At 44.2% G+C, this 26,674-nt stretch overlaps 1 protein-coding gene across 2 annotated transcripts; it reads left to right on the top strand.

Annotated features, from left to right (window-relative positions):
• The first annotated feature begins 160 nt into the window (after positions 1–160).
• Positions 161–26,674, top strand: swap70.S (switching B cell complex subunit SWAP70 S homeolog). 2 transcript variants are annotated; one of them, XM_018260292.1, is made up of 12 exons: positions 161–570; positions 13,512–13,652; positions 16,668–16,841; positions 18,303–18,530; positions 19,813–19,959; positions 20,894–21,002; positions 22,413–22,594; positions 23,274–23,381; positions 23,543–23,709; positions 25,323–25,521; positions 25,839–25,935; positions 26,109–26,674. In XM_018260292.1, exons 1-12 carry the CDS (start codon positions 475–477, stop codon positions 26,219–26,221), a joined length of 1,761 nt encoding a protein of 586 aa, XP_018115781.1. In that variant the 5' UTR covers positions 161–474; the 3' UTR covers positions 26,222–26,674. The 2 variants fall into 2 exon arrangements, with proteins under 2 accessions (XP_018115781.1, XP_018115782.1); XM_018260293.1 differs by lacking the exon at positions 161–570 and adding an exon at positions 9,132–9,671.

The following is a 26,674-nucleotide window of genomic DNA, read 5'->3' as shown; positions in this document are numbered from 1 at the left end:
TGTAAAGGATTCTGGGAATCGTAGTTCACAAGAGCTGGGGGGAGCCACTGAGCTGGAACGTTGTTTGAAATGGGAGGCGATTGATTGGCTAAGAATGCTGGGAATTGTACATCTGCAGCCACTGGCAGGCATGTGAGGAGTTGAAGGTTTGGGATTCTGGGAGTTGTAGTTCAGTATCAGTTGGATCTCAGAGGGAGCATAGAGGAAAGGGTAGTAGTGTAGTGTTGTTGAAACTCTTGCTAAGTCACACACTGTGCAGGGGACGTTGTGTTACTTTGTTTCTCTGTTTCCTTTGTACATTTTTGCATTTCCCTGCTACACTGAGCCGGGTTGGAGCACCTTCACCCTGTACTCTGTGTGAGGCACCCAGGGGAGGGCAGGTTAGAGGCTCAGGAAGAAACAGCATCACATGGTCGGTGGGAGGGAACACACTCAGGGGCAGGGTGCAATCAGGAACTTGCTGCATTTGGAGTCATGGCACTGAAAGAGGAGCTGCTCAAGCCCATCTGGCACGCCTTCACTGCCCTGGATGTGGATAAGTGCGGCAAAGTGTCCAAATCTCAGCTCAAAGTAAGTCCCCTGCACCCCCTTCCCCCTGGGGCATCTGCCTGGGAACCTGCACCCCTGCTGCCCACCTGCACATTCCTGATCCCCTCCCACCCGATCAGTCTCTCCCAACTCTCCTTACTGTACTGCGCTGGGGTCTGTGCTGGTGCCTCTCTCACAGCAACATATGTTTCTTTGTAACAATATAATTTCTTTTAATGTGACTGTCCCTCTAAAGTAACACACTCACTTCCCAGAGACTATTATCCCACTGTTACTATAGGCACCATCTCTTCCTACTATACCTGCTATCCCTCAGTCACACTCACTTCCCAGAGACTATTATTCCACTGTTACTATAGGCACTATCTCTCCCTACTATACCTGCTATCCCACAGTCACACTCCCTTCCCAGAGACTATTATCCACTGTTACTATAGGCACCATCTCTCCCTACTATACCTGCTATCCCACAGTCACACTCCCTTCCCAGAGACTATTATCCCACTGTTACTATAGGCACAATCTCTCCCTACTACACAGTCACACTCCTTTCCCAGAGACTATTATCCCACTGTTACTATAGACACCATCTCTCCCTACTATACCTGCTATCCCACAGTCACACTCCCATCCCAGAGACTATTATCCCACTGTTACTTTAGGCACCATCTCTCCCTACTATACCTGCTATCCCACAGTCACACTCCCTTCCCAGAGACTATTATCCCACTGTTACTATAAACACCATCTCTCCCTACTATACCTGCTATCCCACAGTCACACTCCCTTCCCAGAGACTATTATCCCACTGTTACTATAAACACCATCTCTCCCTACTATACCTGCTATCCCACAGTCACACTCCCTTCCCAGAGACTATTATCCCACTGTTACTATAAACACCATCTCTCCCTACTATACCTGCTATCCCACAGTCACACTCCCTTCCCAGAGACTATTATCCCACTGTTACTATAGGCACAATCTCTCCCTACTATACCTGCTATCCCACAGTCACACTCCCTTCCCAGAGACTATTATCCCACTGTTACTATAGGCACCATCTCTCCCTACTATACCTGCTATCCCACAGTCACACTCCCTTCCCAGAGACTATTATCCACTGTTACTATAGGCACCATCTCTCCCTACTATACCTGCTATCCCACAGTCACACTCCCTTCCCAGAGACTATTATCCCACTGTTACTATAGACACCATCTCTCCCTACTATACCTGCTATCCCACAGTCACACTCCCTTCCCAGAGACTATTATCCCACTGTTACTATAGACACCATCTCTCCCTAATATACCTGCTATCCCACAGTCACAGGGATCCATGGTTCGCTAGATAAGGGTTGTTCTGCTTACAGTATGTATAAATAAGTATAGTTGATTAGTGATCTTCTCACATTTTTTCTCTGCTCTAAAATACAGGGTGTTGAGTGCACCCCAAATACTTTTTGGTCGAATACCCTATTGCTTCGGGCTAAGATACTAACGGCTAGAGATTTTATCCAGTGGCTCCATACAAGGTTTGATTGAGAACTATGACATTGTCGGGTCAGAGATAAAGGGGAAGTATCCCTGGGGCAGGGAGGCAGTTGTGCTGTGATTGAGTAACACAAGCGCAGGAGCCAAATGTGATTTTGTTGTGTTTCCTTCTTGCCACAACAATGTCATCTTCTTTGGGAGACAATGCTGCTCCTTTTATCTAAACTTGGCACAGTGTGAGCGGATGACTGTCCTTGTGGCACTAGGGCTGGACACTGGTTTCTGTGAATTCCCACAGCTGACTTTGCACTAAATCTCACGCCAGGTTCCTTGTGAAATTCCCGGCCACCAGGAAGTGTAATGCAATTCTCATGTGCATTTGTTTGTTCCTGATACTCCTGGTATAAATGCACATTGCTTGTGTGTGTCCTACAGAGGGTTAAACTATTAGCTCACAGCAACTGCCCGTGGGTAGTGAGAGGGTTTATCTATGGTACAGCCTTAAGTGCTATTAAAGTGCATTGCTTGGCCTCAAGTGCTCACAGTCCTACCTGCCCTAGGGCATGTTGCACAGCCCTCAGTGTACCCACAGCACATTGCACAGCCCTCAGTGTACCCACAGCACATTGCACAGCCCTCAGTGTACCCACAGCACATTGCACAGCCCTCAGTGTACCCACAGCACATTGCACAGCCCTCAGTGTACCCACAGCACATTGCACAGCCCTCAGTGTACCCACAGCACATTGCACAGCCCTCATTGTTCCTTTCATTACAATACACAGTCTGATTTTGAATCACCAGTGTGACATGAGCCTTTAAATGAGCAAATCGGGGCAGCATGTGTGACTGAGGTTATAGTCACACTATGATGCAGCAATGCAACATCTGCCCCTTGTTTCGGAAACCAGCCACGACCATCGCTCGCAGCAGGAAACCTGTTGTTTTGGCATTGACTTATGGAGGAACTTATAGTGCAACGTTAGCAAACCGGTCACTGAATTGTGCAATGAGCCTCCGTTTCATTGTAGAACATTGTCATGGGAAGCTGTTAAAGGGATACTGTCATGGGGAAAACATGTTTTTTTCAGAAAGCATCAGTTAATAGAGCTACTCCAGCAGAATTATGCACTGAAATCCAATTCTCAAAAGAGCAAAAAGATTTTTTTATATTCAATTTTGAAATCTGACATGGGGCTAGACATATTGTCAGTTTCCCAGCCGCCCCCAGTCATGTGACTTGTGCCTGCACTTTAGGATGGAACTACTTTCTGGCAGTCTGTTATTTCTCCTACTTAATGTAACTGAATCAGTCTCAGTGGGACTTGGCTTTTTTACATCCACCAAGGAGCTGTTGTCTTGTGTTAGGGAGCTGCTATCTGGTTACCTTCCCATTGTTCTTAGGCTGCTGGGGGTGGGGTGGAGGGAGAGGTGATATCACTCCAACTTGCACTACAGCAGTAAAGAGTGACTAACGTTTATCAGAGCACAATTCACATGACTAGGGGCAGCTGGGAAACTGACAATATATCTAGCCCCATGTCAGATTTCAAAAGTAAATATAAAAACATCTGTTTGCTCTTTGAGAAACGGATTTCAGTGCAGAATTCTGCTGGAGCAGCACTATTAACTGATGCGTTTTGAAAAAAAACATGTTTTCCCATGACAGTATCCCTTTAATAACAGGCATTACTGAAGGGGCCACTTATAGAGGAGCGGCAGGGACCTGCTAAATGTCCCAGACCAAGTATGTGCTTCCAGACATATTGGTTAGAGAGGCATATGGGTAGCACGGGTCACTCACACTTAGGGGCTGATTCACTTAGGGTCGAATATCGGGGGTTAATTAACCGTCGATATTCGACTGGGAATTGAAATCCTTCGACTTCGAATATTGAAGTCAAAGGATTTAGCGCAGATAGTACGATCGAACGTTCAAAGGATTATTCCTTCGATCGAACGATTAAATCCTTCGAATCAACGATTCGAAGGATTTAAATCCAACAATCGAAGGAATATCCTTCGATCAAAAAAAGTTAGCCAAGCCTATGGGGACCTTCCCCATAGGCTAACATTGACTTCGGTAGCTTTTAGATGGCAAACTAGGGGGTCGAAGTTTTTTTTAAAGAGACAGTACTTCGACTATCGAATGATCGAATAGTCGAACGATTTTTACTTCAAATCCTACGATTCGAAGTCGTAGTCGTGATTGAAGTAGCCCAAAAAAAACTTCGAAATTCGAAGTTTTTTACCTTCGAATCCTTCACTCGAAGTTAGTGAATCGGGCCCTTAGTGACTTAGTGGAGGAGGCCCCCCCCCAAAATATTTCTATGCTGGGGGATGCATCTCTGACTATATATATATATATATATATATATATATATATATATATATATATATATATATATATATATATATATATATATATATATATATATTATGGCTTCAGTTCAGTTGGAGCAAGAGGTGAAAGCCATGGCATGAGATGCAACCAATCAGCTGTTTGATATCATGATACTAACTGCTGATAGGTTGCTTTGGGCTTGTATCCAAATGACAAGTACCATCTAGCTGCTTGTAGAAGAGCTAATACTAATGAATTGCTGATTGGTTGCAGTTATTGTGCCAGTAAAAGTTAACCCTTATATTACTCCCAAAGTGGCCAACCAATCAGCAAGTAATAATGAGTCACCTGTTTCAAAGCAAAAATCTGATTGGTTGCTTTGGGATTGTATTTAGAGGTCCATATTTACGCATCAGATGCTCAGAGGGGCCAAGTACGAGACACACGGTTCCATTGTGGTATTTATAGATGTATAGATGTGATATTTTTCAGGCTTGTGTCAGGATGATGTCATGAAGGTGATGTAACAACAGAGCTGGTATAAACTTTGCATTTCATTACCCCCTCTCCCAAGATATTGAATTTGAAAATAGGGACACCCTCATACCCAGCGGCTCGTGCCCAGTTACTTGCCCAGTTAGCCGGAATACAGGAGGTAGGTGGGAAAGGGGAATTCCCTAAAGAGGAAGAGTCTCTGCTACAAAAACTCTGAAAGCTAAAAGTAAACAACAAAAAACTGATCTGTGCCTCATCAGCAAATGCATTGGGTTGCTTTTTAATGATATATTAGATTGTAAGCTCTGTTGAGCAGGGCTCCTTTATCAGCCAGTCGTTTGGTGTACACCCTGCTATTGTACAGCACTGTGGAATATGCTATGAATACTTTAATAATATCTAATAGCTTCCCTGCACTGGCTGTTTATCTCCAGGAACTTAATCTCTTTGTGTAATATCCCAGCACAAGACGCACAAGATAAGGTGAAACAGTGGGTGCAGGGCCCTGTACTTACTGGCACCCTCCCGTGTTGCACAGCATGGAAGATAGCTGTTATTATTTTGGGAAGGCTCTTTGGGCAGGGGAAGGGTTAAGAGGCGATACAGTGATTCTGGGTGTAGCCTGTGGCTTTTAGATGAATGGAACCGGTATGTGTATTTCTGGCAAAGTATTTTCTGTTTTTATTGGGTTTCAGCCCAAATTCTCAACGTTTGTTTTCTTGTTCAAAAATAAAATGATGATCATTAAGTTGATTTATAGCAGGAAAATGCCACTCCAGCCAACATAAATCTCAAAATAAGATATTGGGTTTAGCAGATTCTCTTAAATCTGCTATTGGGGTTAGTTACCCTTTAAAACCAGTTCTTCCTCCCTGGCAAATTATCAGTGGGTTCCATGTTGATAATCTCATAATCTCTTTACTGATTATACAGAACAGCCCTGCCCTCATTGGGAGTGGTATCAATAATGAGCAGTGCAGGAACGGGCAGAGCATACAAACTTGTTATTGCTGCTTTTTGTTCTATTTAGGCCTCTCTGTATTCCAGTCTCTCATTCCAATCAGTGCATGGTTGCTGGGGTAATCTGGCCCCTAGCAACCAGATGGCTGAAATTGCAAGAGCTGCTGAATAAAAAGCTAAATAACAAAAAAAACACCAGTAATAAAAAATGAAAACCAATTGCAAATTGTCTCAGAATATCCCTCTCTACATCTTACTAAGAGTTAATTTAAAGGTGAACAACCCCTTGAAGTAGGTTGGCCCCATAGCTACCCAATCTGCCTGTGAAGTGAACTGTTCAGTACGTAGTGGCTGCCCTGGTGTAAACAATAGAACCCCTAAAGCTGACTATACATCTGTATATGGCCACTAGTTCAACAAGGTTATTTATAACGACTGCTGGAATCTCTGCCATAGTGTATGAATACTTTTATTTATATAGTGCTGCATTAACAGTATAATGGGTCTTGTTCTGACTCTTGAACCAATGTAGCAGCAGTCAGGTCTCTCCTTTAAAAAGGAATTATGTGCCTGTTGGATAAGTTCTTCCCTTAGGCTCAGAACATTCCTGTCGGACCGGGGAGAGTTCATGAGTGAACCTGTTACACCAACAATGCAGCCATTTTTTTGGCTAAACTTCACCCCCCCCCCCTTACTATGCTAAAAGTCATTGACCATTCCCCATAATGAGATAACCTGGTGGTGTCCATATTTGTTTCTATGCAACTGTCGCCCTAGCGTGGCTTTATATATAACAAACCTTTTGTGTCCTTGGCTGCTGCCTCCTGATACAATGTAGCACAAGTCACCAATGCCTGTTTCTTTTCACACCCATCAATCAGCGGCTTCTGTAACATTGTTTCAATAGTGACGTCAAGGCAGGGAACAGCAATGGCCGCACAGACACTGCTGCCAATAACAATGACAGTTACTCGTAGTTATAAACCCAGTGAGAAGAAATGGACGGATATTGGGAAGCTGCTTAGAATGGTATTTTCTTTCATTCTGCAGAAATTGTATTTTTGGGTTTGCATTCCCTTTAAAGCCTGAACATTTGGCTGCCAGAGACGGAGTTAACTACCTGTAGCCAGAGGTGCGCTGGTATGTGTCTGTGACATCAGAGCTCAGCATGACCTGGACCAACCGGTCGGGCAGATTTTAGAGAAATGCGGCCGTGCGAGTTAGTGAATTGAGCTGGTGCTGGAAATGTTGTTATTTTGTATAAAGGGTGCAGCAGAAGACTCTGCCCAGGGACTGGGTTTGTGTTTGTTACAATGGGCAGCACTAACAAAAATATCACATTCTCAACCTCATTCTCACTGCTTATAAAGATATGCGCTCATCCTGCACTGCTGGTTCCGACCACTGTTCAACCAGCTATTCATCGAGTGCATGCTGCTTTACAGACTTCCAAATGAAACAGATGATATTTTATAAGAAAATCGGCAAGCACTTCCGGACGCCACTTCAGGTAAAATTCAACTTTTATTTCAATTGCAATATCCTAGAGGATAGTATGGTTTTAATGCAATTGAAATAAAAGTTGAATTTTACCTATCTGAAGTGGCGTCCGGAAGTGCTTGCCGATTTTCTTATACTTGAAAGTACACACACCCCCTGCTACAGGTTCGGGGCGATGCACCCGGACCACTCAAGACTTCGGGTGAGTGTTTTTCCCATTGTTCATCAGCGCCTTTCATTTGAATTCTACATTTAAGTGTCGGACCTGGGGTTTTTACACCCAGGTCAAGTCCGTTACAGGGTGAGAGAGGTTTTCTACTCATCCAACAAGATTATACTTTTTCTTCTATTAAAACATTCCATTATAGGACTGTGCAGCTTTAAATTCTGTTGTAAAGATGATATTTTATGCCTTTCTGACCCTGTGTGATTTGCCTTCGGGGCATAAGGATTTGTATGGATCTTAGTGCTCTGGGCAGCTGCCATGCAGAGTTGAGCTCCAACACCCCAATTGCATAGAATGACTAAAAGCTTCAACTGATATTTTACCTCAGCCCCCCAAATAGACCACTGGCCACTGATAGCTGGTCCAGGTTGTGTTGGTTAGCAGTTGGGTTTGAGAGTGCAACAGACTTGAGGGTAATATATGAATATAGACTTGACCTGAAATGCCTGAGCAACCTGCAAGTAAGGAGGCGAGAATGATCACCCTGATGAAATGTCGCCTTGAGGGAGGCTTAAACTGATTCTCTACAGGGGGAGAAAATGGTGGACTGTAGACTCTGTTTAAAGGACAACTAAACCCATTCACCACGAAGAACTGGGCTGAGCCTGGGTGGGTTCAGCTCTACTATAAAAACAAACCAGCTTGGGGACCCCACTGTTTTCTTCCACCTCTTCGGAATCCCTTGTGCAGATTTGGGCTGGGCACATGGACAGTATAATAATTATTGTCAGTCAGACAGTGAAAAACCTTAGAGAAAATGGAGCCACTGTGCTCCCCATTGCAGCACCCAAAGGCTTTCTAGAGAAATGGTGCTCTGGTATCTTCTTCCCAGCTGTGGTGCCATGGTCACATGGTGACTCACAACAATGGGGCACGTGCATGTGAATCCTTAGCACCCCTGTATATCAGATAGGAGTGACTTGGACTAGGGGGTTGAACTTGATGGACACACGTACTATTTTAACCTCAACTACTATGGAGCATGTTTAGATCTAGGCCAGGGGTCCCCCAACCTTTTTTACCTGTGAGCCACATTCAAATGTAAAAAGAGTTGGGGAGCAACACAAGCATGAAAAAGTCGATTGGGGTGCCACATAAGGACTGTGATTGGCTATTTGGTAGCCCCTATGTGGGCTGGCAGCCTACAAGTAGCTCTGTGTGGCACTATACTTAGTTTTTATGCAATTAAAACTTGCTTCCAAGCCTGGAATTCAAAAATAAGCCCCTGCTTTGAGGACCCTGAGAGCAACATCCAAGGGGTTGGAGAGCAACATGTTGCTCACGAGCTACTGGTTGGGGATCACGAATCTAGACTTACATTACGGAGTCGGAACCTCTGCTGCTTATCTCTTATCACAAGACTTTCTTCTCTTCTCATGACTTGTTCCTGCCTTGTGATTGGTCAGTGCTGTGGAATGTTACCTTGTTATTCTACCATTATTAAGAGGGGTTGGGTTATTAGTTGCACTGCCCTCTCCTGTGGGATGCAGCACCTCTATGGGGTCCCCCACTCACAAAACAAGTCTTTCTCCCTGTACTCAAACAGCAGAACAGCACCCACTTAATCTCAATGGTTTTATTTGACCTTTACTCATGCCGCCTGCCCAGCAGCCCTGTTTCTATTTCTATAGAAGGGAATGCTCTGAGTTACCTTGGGTGAGGAGATAGCACTGGCCTTGTGCATATTGTTATTATTGGAGAATTTAGAGGCCGGGGGTGGGGGAGGTTTATGAATAGGGGCCCTAGTAAGATTTTACTGTGGAGCCCATAACCAGTACCACTGCCTCCTGCCCCCGTTTAGTTTCTCATTCCCCACCCCTCAGGCTGATTCTTTCAGCTCAGTGTGTTTTTCTGGATGGAATGAGCACCCTCACCCTGCACTTTTGTGCCAGGCACCCAGGGTTGGGCAGACTCGAGGAAAGAACCCAGTCATAGGTGGGAGGGGACACAGCTCAGGGAGCTGGCAGGGAAATATTTGGAAACTTGGTGCCTTTGGAGGAAAGTCATGGCACTGAGAGAGGAGCTGATCAAGCCCATCTGGCATGCCTTCTCTGCCCTGGAATTGGGCACAACCCAGTGTGTCTCCAGATCTCAACTCAAAGTAAGTGCCCCTTTAACTGTCCCCCAGGGGTATGTGGTGGTACCTACCTGTGCCCATCTGTTTGCACATAGTTGTTTGTATGCACCATTTTCTTGCAGTTTGGAAGTCTACCAAAAACCCACTTTCTGGTAACAGTTCACTGGGATAAAGGGCAAATCTGTGCTGCGCTCTGGAATATGTTGCTGCTTTCGTATTCTCATGATTTTTGGCATGGGAAATGTTATCCTTAAAGCCATTATTGTGCAACAGGCAATGCTATCTGCCTCCCTGTATGGTCTCCATGTCTGTAATAATAGGTAACTGTCTTGTAATTAATGCTAATTAATCCGGCATGAACCCACTTTTAGTGTAAAACAAATGTGTTTCTTTAATGTTCACTCAAAATCATCACCCCCACTGCCCAAATATGTACCTTGTGTTCTAGATTGTCCCCCCAAAGTACCTGAATGGCTCTAAGGCAGGGAAATATGGTTTTGCTTTTGTCATGTAGGAACATTGTTTCAGCTGCGAAAAACCAGTGCGCTGAATTGTTCTTCTTCACCTTGCTATAGTTCCAGGGGTACCCAGGACACAAGCACTCACCCCAAATCTCCCTCTAACTGGCCTTCATGCTGGGCCCCCTTAGCTCATAACAAGGTTACAGATATATAGAAACATTGGGGTAACAGTCACCCTGTTATAGTTCCAGGGGTACCCAGGGCACAAATAAACACTCACCCCAAATCTCCCTCTAACTGGCCTTCATGCTGGGCCCCCTTAGCTCATAACAAGGTTACAGATATATAGAAACATTGGGGTAACAGTCACCCTGTTATAGTTCCAGGGGTACTCAGGGCACAAATAGGCACTCACCCCAAATCTCCCCCTAACTGGCCTTCAGTCTCTCACAGCAGTAACTGTACTGGCAGATACAGTAGGAAATTTCAGGAAGGGTCGGATACTTTTTTTAGTAAGTGAAGGAAGAAGAGGCTGTTGGAATTAGTAAGACACAATGTTAGAGCCTGGCAGGATTTTTTTCCATTTCGTGGGCAAATTGGAGAGACTGGGATTTTTTTCCCTGTGAATCATCTAGAAGCTGAGTTGACCTTGCTGGATGTCGTTCTGTAACTCAGTGAGTTGTATGTATATTGGTTGCTTCTACCACAAGTGCAGACGTGTAGAACTGGGACAGACGCAACAAACATATTATTAATATTGCCCTGTAATGCGTCATATCTGCACAGGGCAGAGCATTGGGGGTCTCTAACATACTGTAGTTACGTAGTTAAGTTGTGTTGAAAAAAGCCCATCAAGTTCAACCCCTCCAAATTCAAGCTGGAAAAAAAGTAGAAAAGGCCCAGGTTATATAACTGAAAGACCATACACTCTGTAGGATATAATGGTGTTTTACTGAGTTTATCTGTTATCTGCTGTGTAATCTGTGCCATTTAGCTATATTTAAATTTGAATAGCTGCCCCCATAGCTACAGAGCAGCTTTATTTATATAAATTATAGCCGTTTTTTTAACCAATACAAGCAGCAGTACATTATATTTTAAGTACTTTGATACACTTTAATTTTTAGTGTTACCGTTCCTTTAAGGATACCCTCAAAACACTACACACTAAGTAAATAACTCACATTTATCTTATTTGTACCTTGCACTTATAAACATTAAGCCTCTTTTGCCAGTTTTCCAATTTTAGTGAAATCATTCTTCAAAGTGGCAGCATCCTGGAACTTATATCAGTTGAGAATCTCTGCTTTTTCTCGGTTACCATCAACCAATTGACCTCCCTCTCATAATAAGGGTCCTACCCATTTTTGGTTTATTTTTGTAACAATTACCTAAAAAATTTATTTTGGAGTAATTATACCTCTTGCTGCAATTAGGGTTGCCACTTGTCCGGTTTTGACTTGAGGGGCTGTTTGGGTCAAAACTGCCTGCACGGTTTTCCACATTAGGAAAACCGGGCAGGATTCCCCAATATTTACTCCACAGTTGGCCAATCAGTGATCACCACACCCCTGACATTATCTTCCCGCCCCCTTGTATGTCATTGATCCACCACTTCACCTGATTGGTCTGCCCCTGTTATGTCACTGCCCCTCCCCAACACAGCCCGTCAGGAAAGGTGGCAACCCTACCTGCAATTTCATTTTCCATCTCTGTTCATCCTCTGCTGCTTGTGCTCTTGGCCTATTAATCTGAATTTAAAGGGGAACTCCACTTAATGTTTTTAGATACCTATTTCAGATTTTTGGCTAGGATCAGGTTTCGATGTGAGGGGTGGGCATATATTAACCCTTGGTTTGCACAGCTCTGTAAAGACAGATTTTATTTACATGCGGCACTGATAGGGTTAATTACGCACACAGTCACCAGGGGTGGGGGCGGCGGCTTTCTGCATCACTGGGGAGTCAAGTGATTTCCTGAAACCTGGCTGTTCCAGTCAGTGGGTTTAGTGCTCAGTTAAATGAATATAAAGCACATGTGGAAGGCAGCCCAACATCCACCACCTGCTCCCCCCCCCCATACCCAGAAACTGCTCCTGGCTTTAAATCTCACGCTCTGTAAATGCCCCTTGACTTTAAATACGACCAACTGCACAGTGGATATTCAACTGGTCTTGAGACAATGAATATGTCATTAGCTGATGCGACTGTGTATTCTTTAGCTACTTAAAGGACAAGCAATGCCTAAAACTCTGGGAAGGGGGTGCACATTTTTTAAGGACCCCAGTAACCAAAATCACTACCTTTATTCCTCAGGCTGGTTCACCTCTTCTTTAAAAAAACCTGCTGGCCTGGGGTACTTTACTCCACAGCACTCCTCCAGGTCTATTAGCTTCTGCTACATTGCTTCAGGAGTCAGAACCAGCAGTGAAGAGACAATAAGAAGACAGACACTGCTTTTAATAGCAATCTAATTTTTAGAGATTAAAGCTAAAGAATATGATTTTTACTGGGGATTTCCTGCCTGGGGGGGGGGATATTCAAATTTCCATCTGGCACATGAGATCTACATTCTGTCATTTCTTTTTAAATGATATGCTGAACTTCCCCTTTTGAAATTCTTTTTGGTTATTTACTGCTAAACACAGGAAAAGCTTGCCATAAAGAACAGGGCAGATTTAGTCTGACATTGTTATTATTTCCCCAATCCTTTACCTGCCCATCTGCCAGTGTGCCAAGCAGTGTCAGGACTCGGTGCAGGGGATTGAGGACAGTCACTATAACCAACTTTTGTTCCCATGGGCTGAGAATGGATTCCTTTAACCCACACTATGGCAGCATAGGTATTCCCCTGTACTAAGCACAATTCAGCAGGAACAGCCCCCTAAGTTTGTTCATAGTCTGTACAGAGAGATACCAAAAAACTATGGCAGCATAGGTATTCCCCTGTAATAAGCACAATTCAGCAGGAACGGACCCCTAAGTTTGCTCAAAGCCTGTGCAGAGAGATCCCATAAAACTATGGCAGCATAGGTATTCCCCTGTACTAAGCGCAATTCAGCAGGAACAGCCCCCTAAGTTTGCTCATAGTCTGTACAGAAAGATACCATAAAACTATGGCATCATCATAGGTATTCCCCTGTACTAAGCACAATTCAGCAGGAACAGCCCCTAAGTTTTGCTCATAGCCTGTACAGAGAGATCCCATAAAACTATGGCAGCATATGTATTCCCCTATAGGCCTGTACTAAGCACAATTCAGCAGGAGCAGTCCCCTAAGGTTGCTCATAGTCTGTACAGAAAGATACCATAAAACTATGGCAGCATAGGTATTCCCCTGTACTAAGCACAATTCAGCAATTATTTTTTTTTTTGCTAAAACCTACTTATTTATTGTTCCCCAGGTTCTGTCCCACAATCTCTGCACATTACTTAACGTCCCGCATGATCCGGTGGCCTTGGAGGAACATTTTGGAGATAATGACTTGGGTCCGGTGTCCAACCAGGGGTACATGCCTTATCTCAACAAATTCATCCTGGACAAGGTAAGTAAATATCTTTCAGGTACAGGTTCCCAATGATTGTGGGAGAGATTCGGGGCAGGGGGGGGACGTCTGTCTTTTTGAAGATGAAAAAGGAGAAACAGAAAGTTTAGGTCAGTGGTATAATATAGATTAACATGATGTCACTGCTTTGGAATTTATGGTTAAATATCTCTCTGAATATGAAATATGACCACTGCAATGGGGCCCAGTGATTAGTGACACTGACAGCCATTCCTTAAGGCAAAGGTTTAACTCATTTCAGCAGTTCCCCTTTTTGGGCACAGACGCCATATACCATGCCATGCCTTTCAATAAACACAGTGATGTCACAATGGGGAAGGCAGTTTATAGCGACGGCTGGGCGAGATAGAATCTCTTCTCCAGATCCCTCCTTTGTTTGGCAACTGGAGCCAGATCCTTAGCTGCACTTAGCAAAACCTCCATTTAACCCTTCTTATGCCATGCTCCACGCACCAGGGTGGAAATTATTAGACTGGTGGCAGAACAATGGGATAGTGACGTCGCCAGGGAAATGCACAATAGCTGCACTCCAGGGGAGATAAACTTGGCTCCTTATAGGGATACACTTATTATTGTGCTTATATAAAGTAACTCATTGCTGGGAAAGTGATCCGGCACATGGCTCCTTTTGTGCGGTGCAAACGTCACCCTATGATCATTTTCCTCTGAGTTCTCTCATGTGCTTGTCCAATAGAATGTATGATTAGCCTGCATTCCCATAGGGACATCACATTCCCATACTGCACAAATGAGGTGTATCAATCACGTCAGTCCCTGCTGCAGAAGAGCTTGCAAGACACTCATTGCTTTATAAGTTGTTTTTTTGCACATTGCCTTCCATTCGATAAGTGGCCACTACACGTTTGGCACAGATAGTTCCCTGGTCAAATCAGAACCCGGGACCCCAGCTGTGCAGAGCAATGTAAAGAACACTGTTGGAATGGCCTCCTAGAGCATCTGCACTGGCGTAACTACCCACTGGGCCTGGCAGTGGTGGCGTATGTAAGTTCCCATTAGCCCTCTCTGTTTTTCCACCATAGGCTTCTATAATATTTGCCACTCTGATTGCTGTGAGATAGGGCCCTTTTGTCTGGTTCTTTGGTGGTCCCTAGGAGGCCCCAATATTGGTGGAGAATGCGGATTTCTTTGCATAACAAAATGCTGATGTTGCTATTAGTGGCTGTTTCCTATTTTTTGGAGAAAGTAGCAGTAATCCAAACCCCATGCATGACATAGTCATAACTGTGGTAGCTAATTGCAACATTATCACTTAGTTAGAGGTGTGTGCACCAAAGAATAACTTCCCCTAGTGCAGTTCATTTAGTCTTGGTAATTGGGTTCCCTTTAGATGCTGGAACATTGTTGCTGGGAGTTGCTTCCATTCAGCAACAATAGGATTAGTGAGGTTGGGCACTGATGTTGGGGATCAGGCTCATAGTCAGGGGCTCCAGTTTATCCCAAAGGGTTCAATTTGGCTGCCCCTCTCTTTGGTGCTGCACCTGCCCCATCTCTTCTGCCAAGGTTGCCACTAGATGATGAAACATTGTTCCTGGGAGTTGCTTCAATTCAGAGTATTAGTGAGGTTGGGCACTCATGTTGGGGATCAGGTTCATAGTTGGGGGTCCAATCATCCCACAGGGGTTCAGTTCAGTTGAGACTAGGGCTCTGTGCAGTCGGGTTCTTCTATATAATAGAGGCTAAAAGTTTAAGAAGTAAGAGTTTCTACAGAAACTGATCACTGAAGAGCATCAGATCTGTGCAAGACCTAAGGACTTAAGAGCAGGAGAGGTTCTGCAGGAATGGAGGCTCTAAGATGTTGCAGGCTGGGTTCTGATATTCACTCCCCAGTAATGACTGTGAGAATGGCTAAGTGGTCCAGTAGACGTCATTGACTTGCTAGTCACAGTCCGATTCAGCTGCCCGGCCGCATTAACCAAATTAGAATGACAATGGGATGGTGGGGCTTTTTTGATGCATTTTGAGCCAATGTTGCTAAGAAGGTTCCCCCCCCCCCCCTGTGTTGGAGTTGCAAATAAATTATTGCTTTAGGAAGAAGGGAAGTGTCTCTTCCTTTTACAAAGAGGTTGTTGTTTAGCCACCCTCCCTCTGTGTCCCTTGGCACTTCTCCCAGATTTACAGGAGAACATGATTGGGGGGCAGAGGGGACATAAATGTTCTGTTTGCACGCTGGTGCTTCCAGTTACTCCTGCTCATGTCCCTTCTTTTATACCCTTGCCCTCTCTTCCTATTTTCAGTGGGGTGTCTCTCGTCTCCTACAGTCATAGTCAGGGAAGACTTTTACCTCCTTCTACCCCGTAAGGGCAAATACTCAACCCCCTTCAGTTACAGTACAGGACAGCCCCTCCTATAGCCACTATCACTATTATTTACTGCTTTTTTGGCAAACAGGACTTACACTCATTTGTGTCCTTTGTGGTTTGTAGGAAATGTCATCTCAGTTCTGACTAATAATGAGCTCAGTATGTTGCAGGGAAATAGAAATATATTTAGCAAGACTTTTATATAAACTTTATTCAATATGTTCAGGAGTCGGCCTTGCTAAAAATCTGTATTTTTCATTATTTGTGCCCTGGGTACCCCTGGAACTATAGCAGGGTGACTGTTACCCCAATGTTTCTATAGATCTGTAACCTTGTTATGAGCTAAGGGAATCCAGTCTGAAGGTCAGTTAGGGGGAGATTTGGGGTGAGTGTTTATTTGTGCCCTGGGTACCCCTGGAACTATAGCAGGATGACTGTTACCCCAATGTTACCCCAATGTTTCTATATATCTGTAACCTTATTATGAGCTAAGGGGGCCCAGCCTGAAGGCGAGTTAGACAAAACCAAGAACACCATAGATCACCACTAGGGGTGCTGTTTTTCTCGCTGTGCTAGTGGGCTGATAACAGTGTGTGTGAGGAGGGGGGGGTCCCTATGTGTTCCAGTAAACATGCCAGTAATTCAGATGTTCATTGTTTTTCCCATTATGAAGGTTCAAGAAGGTTTCAACAAAGTGGAATTTAATAAGATGTGCTGGACGCTGTGTGCAAAGAAACACCTCCCCAACACCCCCCTGTACATCAGTGAAGACAGCGCCTTCAAAGTGTGGACCATATTCAATTACTTGTCAGAAGAAAAATTCCCACTGGTTATTGTGCCCGAGGAGGTAAGTTACAGGCGGAAGCTGCCATACTGTCTGACATCCCTGCTGGTCATGAGTCTGAACAAAATGATTTCATTCTAATGCCAGTGCCTGTTGCCAGGAGATGACTTTCATGGGGTTTAAGTTTTTCAGGTCTCCGCTAGTGCAGGCAGAAGGCAGAGAGTTTTAGGGGCGGAGGCAGAAAATTTAGGGGCAGGAGGTAGAGAGTTTAGGGGCAGGAGGCAGAGAGTTTAGGGGCAGGAGGCAGAGAGTTTAGGGGCAGGAGGAAGAGAGTTTAGGGGCAGGAGGAAGAGAGTTTAGGGGCAGGAGGAAGAGAGTTTAGGGGCAGGAGGCAGAGAATTTAGGGACAGAGAGTTTAAGGGCAGGAGGCAGAGAGTTTAGGGGCAGAGAGTTTAGGGGCAGGAGGCAGGGAGTTTAGGGGCAGAGAGTTTAGGGGCAGGAGGCAGAGAGTTTAGGGACAGGAGGCAGGGGAAGCTGGTGTGTTACCAGAAAATCCTACACTGAGTCACAGTGAGTGCCTGACTGAGGTGGAATCATATTGGGCACACAGAACTGAGCTGGCATCTCACTTCCCCTTTAGATCCTTCTCATTTCTTTTATATCAGGAGCCATATGGGCGCATCTCTCCTGGCGCACTCTCTTATATCACCTATGATGCTCCTGATGTTTCTCCCTGATCTTCCAGTCCTTGGGGGTGGGGGGCACCCTGTACTGTAAATGTAAGAAAACACCCACCCGCCCATCATTCTGTGTTTCCCCTGATATAACTGGAGCAGTGACATCGCACAACTTTATATGAGGAACATGTCGTATAAAAACATGGCCGCCCTGCTTAACTCTTACCCTTCCAGTTGGATTTAGGCAATGTCAGTCTGCCCATTCTGCCAACTCCATGCCAACCAGGGGGCTCTTTGTGCTCCATGATAGTTAGAAACAAGGAAAACATTTCCCCTTTTTAAAGAAATACTATTTTGAGTATCTCAGGCAGTCTCTAGGGTGCTAGGAGTCGTAACTGGCAGTTTCTAGAAAGCTGTCACTTTAACTGGCTGTGGGTGGAGTTGCCTTATCTGCTGTTACATCTGATTTTTCTCTGCGATGAACTGTTGTCAAGTTCAGACATTTCCCTTTCTTATGGTATCAGCAGTTGACAGACAGCAGGTTGTTTGTTGTGAATGTGACTATGTCCCTATGCGCCTCTCATGCCTCTTGGCGGCCATTAAACAGCAGGGGGCAGTGTTACAGCTGGAGGGCAGCAGGTTTGGCAGCCATTGTTCAAGCTTATAAGCCACTGATAAGTAATTGTACCAGAGGACATTGCTGTTCAAAGGTGCCCCTCTGATGGCCAGGGCATATGCCAATTGTGCCATGTTATTATGCAAATAAAATTTGTTAGGGGCAGAGTTCCCCTTTAAAAGATTTCCTTCAGGTGGAATAAGGACTAACTGGCGCCCGTTGGTGTTGCAGATCGAGTACTTGCTGAAGAAGCTGACTGAAGCCATGGGAGGAGGTTGGCAGCAGGCCCTGTTCGAGGACTACAAGGTGGCGCTGGACAAGAAGCAGAACGGCCTCTCTGCCTGGGAACTGATTGAGCTCATTGGCAGTGGTCAGTTCAGCAAAGGCATTGACCATGCCACTGTGTCCATGGCCATCAACGAAGTCTTTAATGAGCTCATTTTGGACATTCTGAAGCAGGTAAGGACATCATGGCTGATGGAAATAGTTGACCAGTGTCTTATCTGTAGCACAAAATAATAGGTGGCGCTGTTCTGTTGCAGTCCTATGGGAACTGTCCAGCTTCTGTAGATGGTGGAAGGGAGGTACTGCAGTTGCTCTCGGCAATCTGGTCTCTCCCCAACATTAACCGAAATACATTAGACCTTCCGGTTGACTGACAGGTGTCTATGGTAGGAGACCAAGCTGCTGTGTTTGCAAACAAGCACATTTTGGTCCAAAATGTCTAAATTTTAAGTGGAAAGGATAGGCATTTCCTAAAGCATATGACAAGTTGGAAAACACTGCATGTATGGTGGGGGAAAAACATGGAGAGCTGTACATCTTAGTAAGTGAGTCTCATAACTAGGAGTGCATTTTAGCATGCCACCACTTGCCATGTACTGAGCCAATACCAAAACCATATGAGTCAACAAGTATTCCGAAGTCGCCCGAAGTTGCCTCACGTGAAAAAAAGTCCAATTGCAAAAAAAGTCCATCTAGATCCATAAGTCCAATAGTAAAGCAATTCATTGAGCAATTTTACGAGGTAAGGCAATTATAACGTGCAGAGTGAAGCAGGCTACAAAAACAATTACACTTTCCCTACTACTTAATTTACCTTTCCCTTGAAATAATTTTATATTCAGAAGTTATTTGAAAGGTAAAAAGATACAATGTAAGTAATTGATGAACCACAGATACAGTTTCCAAAATGTTACCAACTTAGGCAAATTTTTAGGGTAAGGGCACACTGGGCAATTCGGGGAGAATTAGTTGCCTGGCGACTAATTGCCTCGTCTTTGCGGCTTTCAATCTCCCCGAACGACTTCCCGCTGTCTTGCGCCGGCAATAATGGAAAGTTGCCTGCGGCATGGCACACACGGCGCTTCGTATTCCGAAGTCGCCCGAAGTTGCCTCACGAGGAAACTTCAGGTGACTTTGGAATACGAATATGCGAAATACTGGGGCCCGAGAACCCTTTTATGAGGATTATTCAATCTGGTTGGACTGTATAGAGTGCCCTGTAGATCTTCCAAGGCTTCATATTCTGTTGGGGTCAATATCTGCTCTGTGGGTTTATACACAGGAGCATCTACACTGACCAACTAGTCCTAATCATATGCCGTACCCTTTAGCAACCCAACCCAGTTACCTGAATATTGCTTGGTTGGCTCAAGTTTGTGCCAGAGCTGAGGGCAACTGAAAGGGCATCTTCCATGATTTTATTTTATTTATCCATCTAATTTTTTTTTCTTTTCAGGGATATTTGTGTAAAAAAGGGCACAAAAGGAAGAACTGGACTGAGCGCTGGTTTGTGCTGAAGCCAAACATAGTAACGTACTACTGCAGTGAGGATCTGAAGGACAAAAAAGGAGAAGTTATTCTGGATGAAAATTGCTGTGTGGAGGTAACAATGGTCACATGGTAGTAATATGCTCTGTATAATGCCCCACCTACTGTTGCTTTGCTCTACTGCTATAATTTTTTCCTACAAGTGCCATCAGTGTTTCCATCTTGTCCTACTGTCTCCATCTTGTCCTACTGTCTCCATCTTGTCCTACTGTCTCCATCTTGTCCTACTGTCCCCATCTTGCAATACTCTCTCCATCTTGTCCTACTGTCTCCATCTTGCAATACTGTCTCTATCTTGCCCTACTGTCCTCTTGCCCTACTGTCTCCATCTTTCCCTACTGTTTCAATTTTGCCCTACTGTCTCCATTTTGCCTACTATCTCCATCTTTTCCTAATGTCCTCATCTTGTCCTACTGTCTCCATCTTGTCTTACTGTCTTCATCTTGTCCTACTGTTCCAAATGTGTTCTACTGTATCCATCTTGCACTTCTGCCAACTTATTAAGTTCCAAATATTAAGACTAACAGGGGCAATAGAACATGTCCTCGGGAGAGTTAAGGGGTATAGAGTGCCCAATTGGTATCTAAATAGGGGGCCCTAATTTCTCTCCCCCCTAAGCATGGCTTTGATTAATAATGTATAACCTCTTTAAATACATCTGTTTGGGCATTTCTATGATATAATACTTGGGTTTCCATCAACTCCCCATCTCATTTTTCAAAACAATACAATGCAGGAGCCAATGAGTATAATGTCAAGTGATGCCTTGTTTCACACCACCCATCACTTCTGACCATACCAAACTAATCCAAATAGCAACACAGCTAAATGGATCTTCAGGGCTAGCATGGGAAGTGTTAGAGCTGTGGCAACCCCATTGGCTTTTTGATAGCAGGATCACTCAAGAGACCCTCATCTTTCTATATCAGGGGTTCAAAACCAGTGGGTCAATAAAGCAGTAAAATAATTTCCCTTATATGTTACTCTAGTCGTTGCCAGACAAAGACGGGAGAAAGTGCCTCTTTGTTGTGAAATGTTTGGAGAAAAGTTACGAAATCAGTGCTTCAGATAAAAAGAAAAAGCAAGAGTGGATTCAAGGTGAGTTGGAAACCAGGTATTGAGTCAGCTTAGCTGGTGAAGTTCAAAGCTTCTAACAATTACCATCCATGGTGTTCTAGGGTGGTAGTTCTAAGGTTTGACACATATATGGTTGCAGAGCCCATACTGGGTGTCCAATACATCCCATGGTACATGAGTAGGACTGGTTTTACAGATGTTAACCTACAACTTTAAACTTTTCCCCTTCCATTGACTTGTTCACCATTCAGAGCCAGAGTCATCTTTGTCTAATCAAATATAATAATTTCCAGACAGAGTAAAATAGAGGAAAAACAAATACTTGGAATGAGGGATACAAGTGTATTGAGAGAAGGTTCTTGGACACTAGGTCATGAGTTCGTTACTCAGTCAGAATTCCTGTCATACTTAGCACAGTTGTCCCATATTTTTAATGATATGGCTGAAGGAAGTAACCACAGTGACTGTATGGGGGTGGGGAGTTGGTCACAGTTGGCATGTCTGGATGAAGAAGATGCCCAACTTGCCCACCAGTAGTAAAAAGTCTAAAGCATTTGGACTTTATCCGTTTTCATGAAAATGGCCCCTTAAGAACTGAAGAAGCCCTCGGATGAGTGGTGAAATAATTTCAAGAAAGTCTAGTTGCTTTAGACTTATTTCTACTACATAACGTATATCATGACCCGGATAACAGACCAATAAGTTGGTAGCTGATTGGTCCATGTGTGGTGCCTAAATGATGACCATCCCAGCTAATATATTTTGATGGTTGGTCACATATAAAGCTGTAGGGTTTTTAAGATTGGGTACATTCCTCTCCTGGTGGGCCTGCAGAGACCCTCAACCATTGGGAAGCCACTTGGAGAGCCACAGTGGGCAAAGATCCATTCAGTTGTCTACCTTTGGTCTTATGAAGTATTTGCAAGCCTATTGCAAATAAAATATAAGTTTAGAGGTTTGGTTATTAATCAAGGAACATCTATAACTTCTAGGACAGTGATCCCCAACCAGTAGCTCGCAAGCAACAAGTTGTTCACCAACCCCTTGGATGTTGCTCCCAGTGGCCTCAGAGCAGCTGCTTATTTTTCAATTCCCGACTTGGAGACAAGTTTTGGTTGCATAAAAAACAGGTGTACTGCCCAACAGAGCCTCCTGTAGGCTATCAGTCCACACAGGGGCTACCAAATAGCCAATCACAGCCCTTATTTGGCACCAACAGGAACCTTTTTCATGCTTGTGTTGCTCCCCAACTCTTTTTACATTTCAATGTGGCTCATGGGTAAAAAAGGTTGGGGGTGATCCACTAATGCTAATTTGGAGGATTAGAAGGACATGGAAATGTTGAAGGGTGGTTCCCAAAGACCCTGTCTGTCTTCTTGTTTGGACCTATCTACCTTGCCTGACCTATCTTACCTGCCTGATCTCCTGCAGCCATACAGACAGTGGTCAATCTGCGCAAGTTCCAACTCCCTCCACCACACAAGGAGGCTCGTCAGAAACGAAGGGCTTTGCGGAAGAAATTGCTGGCAGAGCAAGAGGCAATGGAGAAGAAGATGAAGGAGCTACAGCTGGCCAATGAGACCAAGCAGCAGGAGTTAGAAGTCACGAGGAAGGTGAGAGCAAAGCAATAGTGGATGGGGTTCTTTGTCTATGAGAAAAGTCTTTGACACTGGCTCTGCTCATTGCTCACATACCTATACTCACCTTTAATTAATGATATCTGCCACAAGCAGAGGGATTGTCATAGACTATTCTTTGGAAATGTTACCGAGATGAAATGCCTTAAGCACCATTATATCTCATATTATTGACATCATTTGGAAACTCAGACAACACTCTGGCACACTAATGAAAATTCTAAGAGACTGTGTGGGGTGCCAGACTACAGGTTGTCCAGTTGGAGGCCCACAGCCTGCCTGGTAACCCTCCAGGGCAGCTATATGTCCCTTGGTCAACCTATGCGCCCCTATAGACTTCTCGTTATGACTATTTCGAGAGTTTGGCCACATCATGGAAGACGTTGGACAGAACTTGCGGTGCTGGTCAGCTACCATTATCTTCAAGTTGACAAGTAGGACGAATCGGGCAAAATTTCACCAGAAACAGCTGCCCCTCATGTGGCCACAAGTTCGCTTGAGTTGTGGGAGAATTCAGTGCACTCCAGGTATATTAGACGGTGACTTGTGTTCACAATTACACTTTGCACACGCCACGTGGGTTCATAAATGAGCCAAATTGTGTTCTTCATTTTATTGAGCCAAAAATCCAAAAATTTTCTTTTTGTTTTACCAGGAACTGAGGGAGGCTGCGGCTCGTGCCATGGAAGAAGAGCGCAAACGGCAGGAGACGCAAACGCAGTTACAGGACCGGTTCCAAACAGAAATGGAACGAGAACTTTTGGTAAATAGATCCCTTGTGCCCCAGAAATATACATAAGCCACCCAGGGGTGCTAATTCATTTTACTAGAGGCTGCCGACCATGTTGTATCTCAGCACCCCTGGCAGGGACTGGCCTGGGCAATGGCGGGTAAAGCTAAGGTGTCTTTTTGTAATCTGAACAGATCCGTCGGCAAATGGAAGCACAGGTTGCACAGAAATCGAATGAACTACAACAGAATCTAATTCGTGTCCGGGAGTTGGAGGAAATGTACCGGAAGCTTCAGGAGGCGCTGGATGATGAGAAGCAGGCGCGTCAAGAGGAGGAGAACGCCAGGCTCCATCAGGCACGGTATGGACTTCTTCTCCTGTCCATCTATTGGCTGCGTTTCTCTGCTCCTTTCTTCTGATTGGTGAAATCAAACACTTTCAGTTAATAGCGACTTACACTAAAGTGTCCATAGCAAATGGGGCAGGTTTTTGGCTGAGGTCATCCAACTGCTGCTTCCTAATGACCGGACCCAGGAACAGCACCAGATTTATGGACCTTGTGTATTTCAGTGACTGTGTTGGAGACAGAAATAGCAGCAGCACACTTTGTACCCAAGATAAAGGTCTAATCTGTAATATATGTGATGGATTTACTAACTCCAAACAACAACATATAAAACTCACTCAAACACATTCATACACACGCGTACACATTCATGCACACTCACTCTTACACACCCATGCACACTCACTCTTACACATTCACACACACGCTTACACACTCACTCTTACACACTCACTCTTGCACACTCACTCTTACACACTCATGCACACTCATGAGCACACTTGTACACACTCACAAACACTTAAGCACACTTTTACACACTCATGTACACTCACTCATGCACACTCAAGCACATTTACACACTCAGACACAGTAATGCACACTCTCAGACACTTGTGTACACTCAAGCACATTTGTACACACTCATGTACGCTCACTCATGCACATGTACACTCCTCATCACCCACAATGAATCACAGATGATTAGTGCTCAGAATTAATTCACAAGTTCCCTGCTACATACACGTTACAGTCATTTCAAATCAGAGCAGAACTTGTCATCATGGCTTATGTTTTTGACATCATGTGTATTTGCCAATCTTATCGCTGACCCTATTGTGTCCAAAGCTTTTTTTCATGAGAAATCATCTGCTCTACATAATTATGAGCATCAGTTACCCTCGGGCGGTTACACTATCTTTAAGTGTTGGAGTTTTTTTGCTCAATATTTATATATATTTATATTGGCTGCCCAATTAGAGGTCCTTACAGTTCTTTGTATATTGTAGGGTAATGGCGCCACCTAGTGTGGAATAACAGGACTTCATGAAATTGACTTTATACTGTAGAAGAGTAGAGGGGGTTTTGTTCCCAAGCCCTCTCTTTTATTGATTATTGACTGGGCTTTAGCTTCTTATTTCAAATACTGAATCCATCTTATTTTACTTGTTTCACAACAAACCCACTAATGCTAAAAACAAAACAATACTTAACTCATGGTAATCCAGGTCTCCTGTTTCTATAACCCTGGGGGAGGGACTGACCCAGGGATTGGTGCAATGTTAGTTATTGTTGCCCTTAGGCTGTATAATACACTGACAGGTGGGTGGCAATAGATAGATAGACAGACAGACAGGCAGGCAGACAAACAGATAAATAGCTTGATAAATGACAAACATATAGATATATTAATGACAGATAGATCTCAAAGAGATTGTTAGATGACAGATAGATGGCAGATAAATAGATTGATAGATGACAGATAAATGATGATATATAAACAACAGATTTCTAGATAGATGACAGATAGATGATATGTAGATGACATATTGATAGATGACCAATAGATGACAGATAGATAAATAGATTACAGATATAATGAAAGTTACTGACATGAGTTTGGGGTGCAGGCTTCTGGAAGAAGAGGCAGCCAAGAGAGAAGTGCTGGAGAAGCTCCATAAGGAGCAGGAGGCGGCCATTAAAATGACGGAGGCGGAGAAGAAGGAGCTGGAGCAGATCCGCGAGGTGAAGGAGAAGGCTCTGCAGGATGCCATGCAGCAACTGGAGCAGCTGGAGAAGGAACGGATTCTGGCGCTAGAGCAGTACCAGGTGAGAGCCTCAGTACCGCTATTGGAAATCATAGAGCCAGCTAAGCAGAATGAGGCCCCAATTAAATGAATACATGTTTATAGCATACTTGTTCATAAGACTAAACCCAGGTTCCCCACCGTCCCAAATTCCACATGTCCCCCACAAGCCCCTATTGTGGTCCATAAATTGAACCTTGGTACCTGTGGGTCCCCTACTGCCTCTACTAACCCTTCCTCCATGCATCATGACTTGAACCTCATGGGTCACCATATATTAACACATTTTGGCCAATATGACTGCCAGGTGATAATATTGTGCAACTATCCTACTTGCAGCAAGTGTCAAAGAATCTAGAGGAGGCCACCAGCAAGACCAGATCTTGGAAAGACAAAGTACTGCAACATGAAGGGTTAATGCGACTAATACAACCAGGTTGGTGAAATGGGTGTGTTTGGGGGTGAGAAATTGAGCTTGGAAGATTTTGAGGTTTCTTGAAACCTTTACGAGTTTGATATTTGCAGTACCACATTTTGCCTTTTTTCCCCTATAGGAAACAATAGAATAGCGCCACCTTTTAAATCTGATTTCCTCTATGTGCAATTTAGGTTCAAAGAATCCGGGGCTTGTGACAAACTGGGGACCAGCGTCATTCACCCAAGGAGAACTGGAGCAAAGAGAAAAGTCTTGGCAAGAGAAGAGGAGCCCCAGTACAGACTAGCACCCAAGGGTGCCAGAACAAAAAAGTAGGGTGCAGGACTAACGGTGTGGCTTTAGGTTTGTTAACGTCTGAGTTTCTGAGTTACATCAGTTAAGAGAAAATGAAATCGTAAACTCTGTTAATCTGAGCTCTAGCTAACGCCCCCGCGGATCATTGGGTGGGATTTAGACGGACTCCCAGGGACCCCCCAGACCTGTGATATCACATACACTGTGTCCAATCAGGAACAGAACTGCCTGGTCCACTCAGCTCCAAACACCTTCTCTGCTACTGAGGTTCTGCACCGTCGCCAAGTCACTAATGCCTTTAACATTCAGAGAATTGCGACTAATTTTATTACCGAAGGGTTTTTCTTATGTTTTTCTTATTGAAACCGAATTCTAAAATAATTGTGTTTTTGTGATAAATCCCTGCAGTGTAACAAATGCCATGTATAAAATTAACATTTCTGTA

Source organism: Xenopus laevis, chromosome 4S (genome assembly GCF_017654675.1).
Source record: "Xenopus laevis strain J_2021 chromosome 4S, Xenopus_laevis_v10.1, whole genome shotgun sequence".
In the NCBI taxonomy this organism is placed as follows: Eukaryota; Metazoa; Chordata; class Amphibia; order Anura; family Pipidae; genus Xenopus; species Xenopus laevis.
Note: the sequence above shows the minus strand (reverse complement) of the source record. Positions and strands in the feature narration are given on the sequence as shown.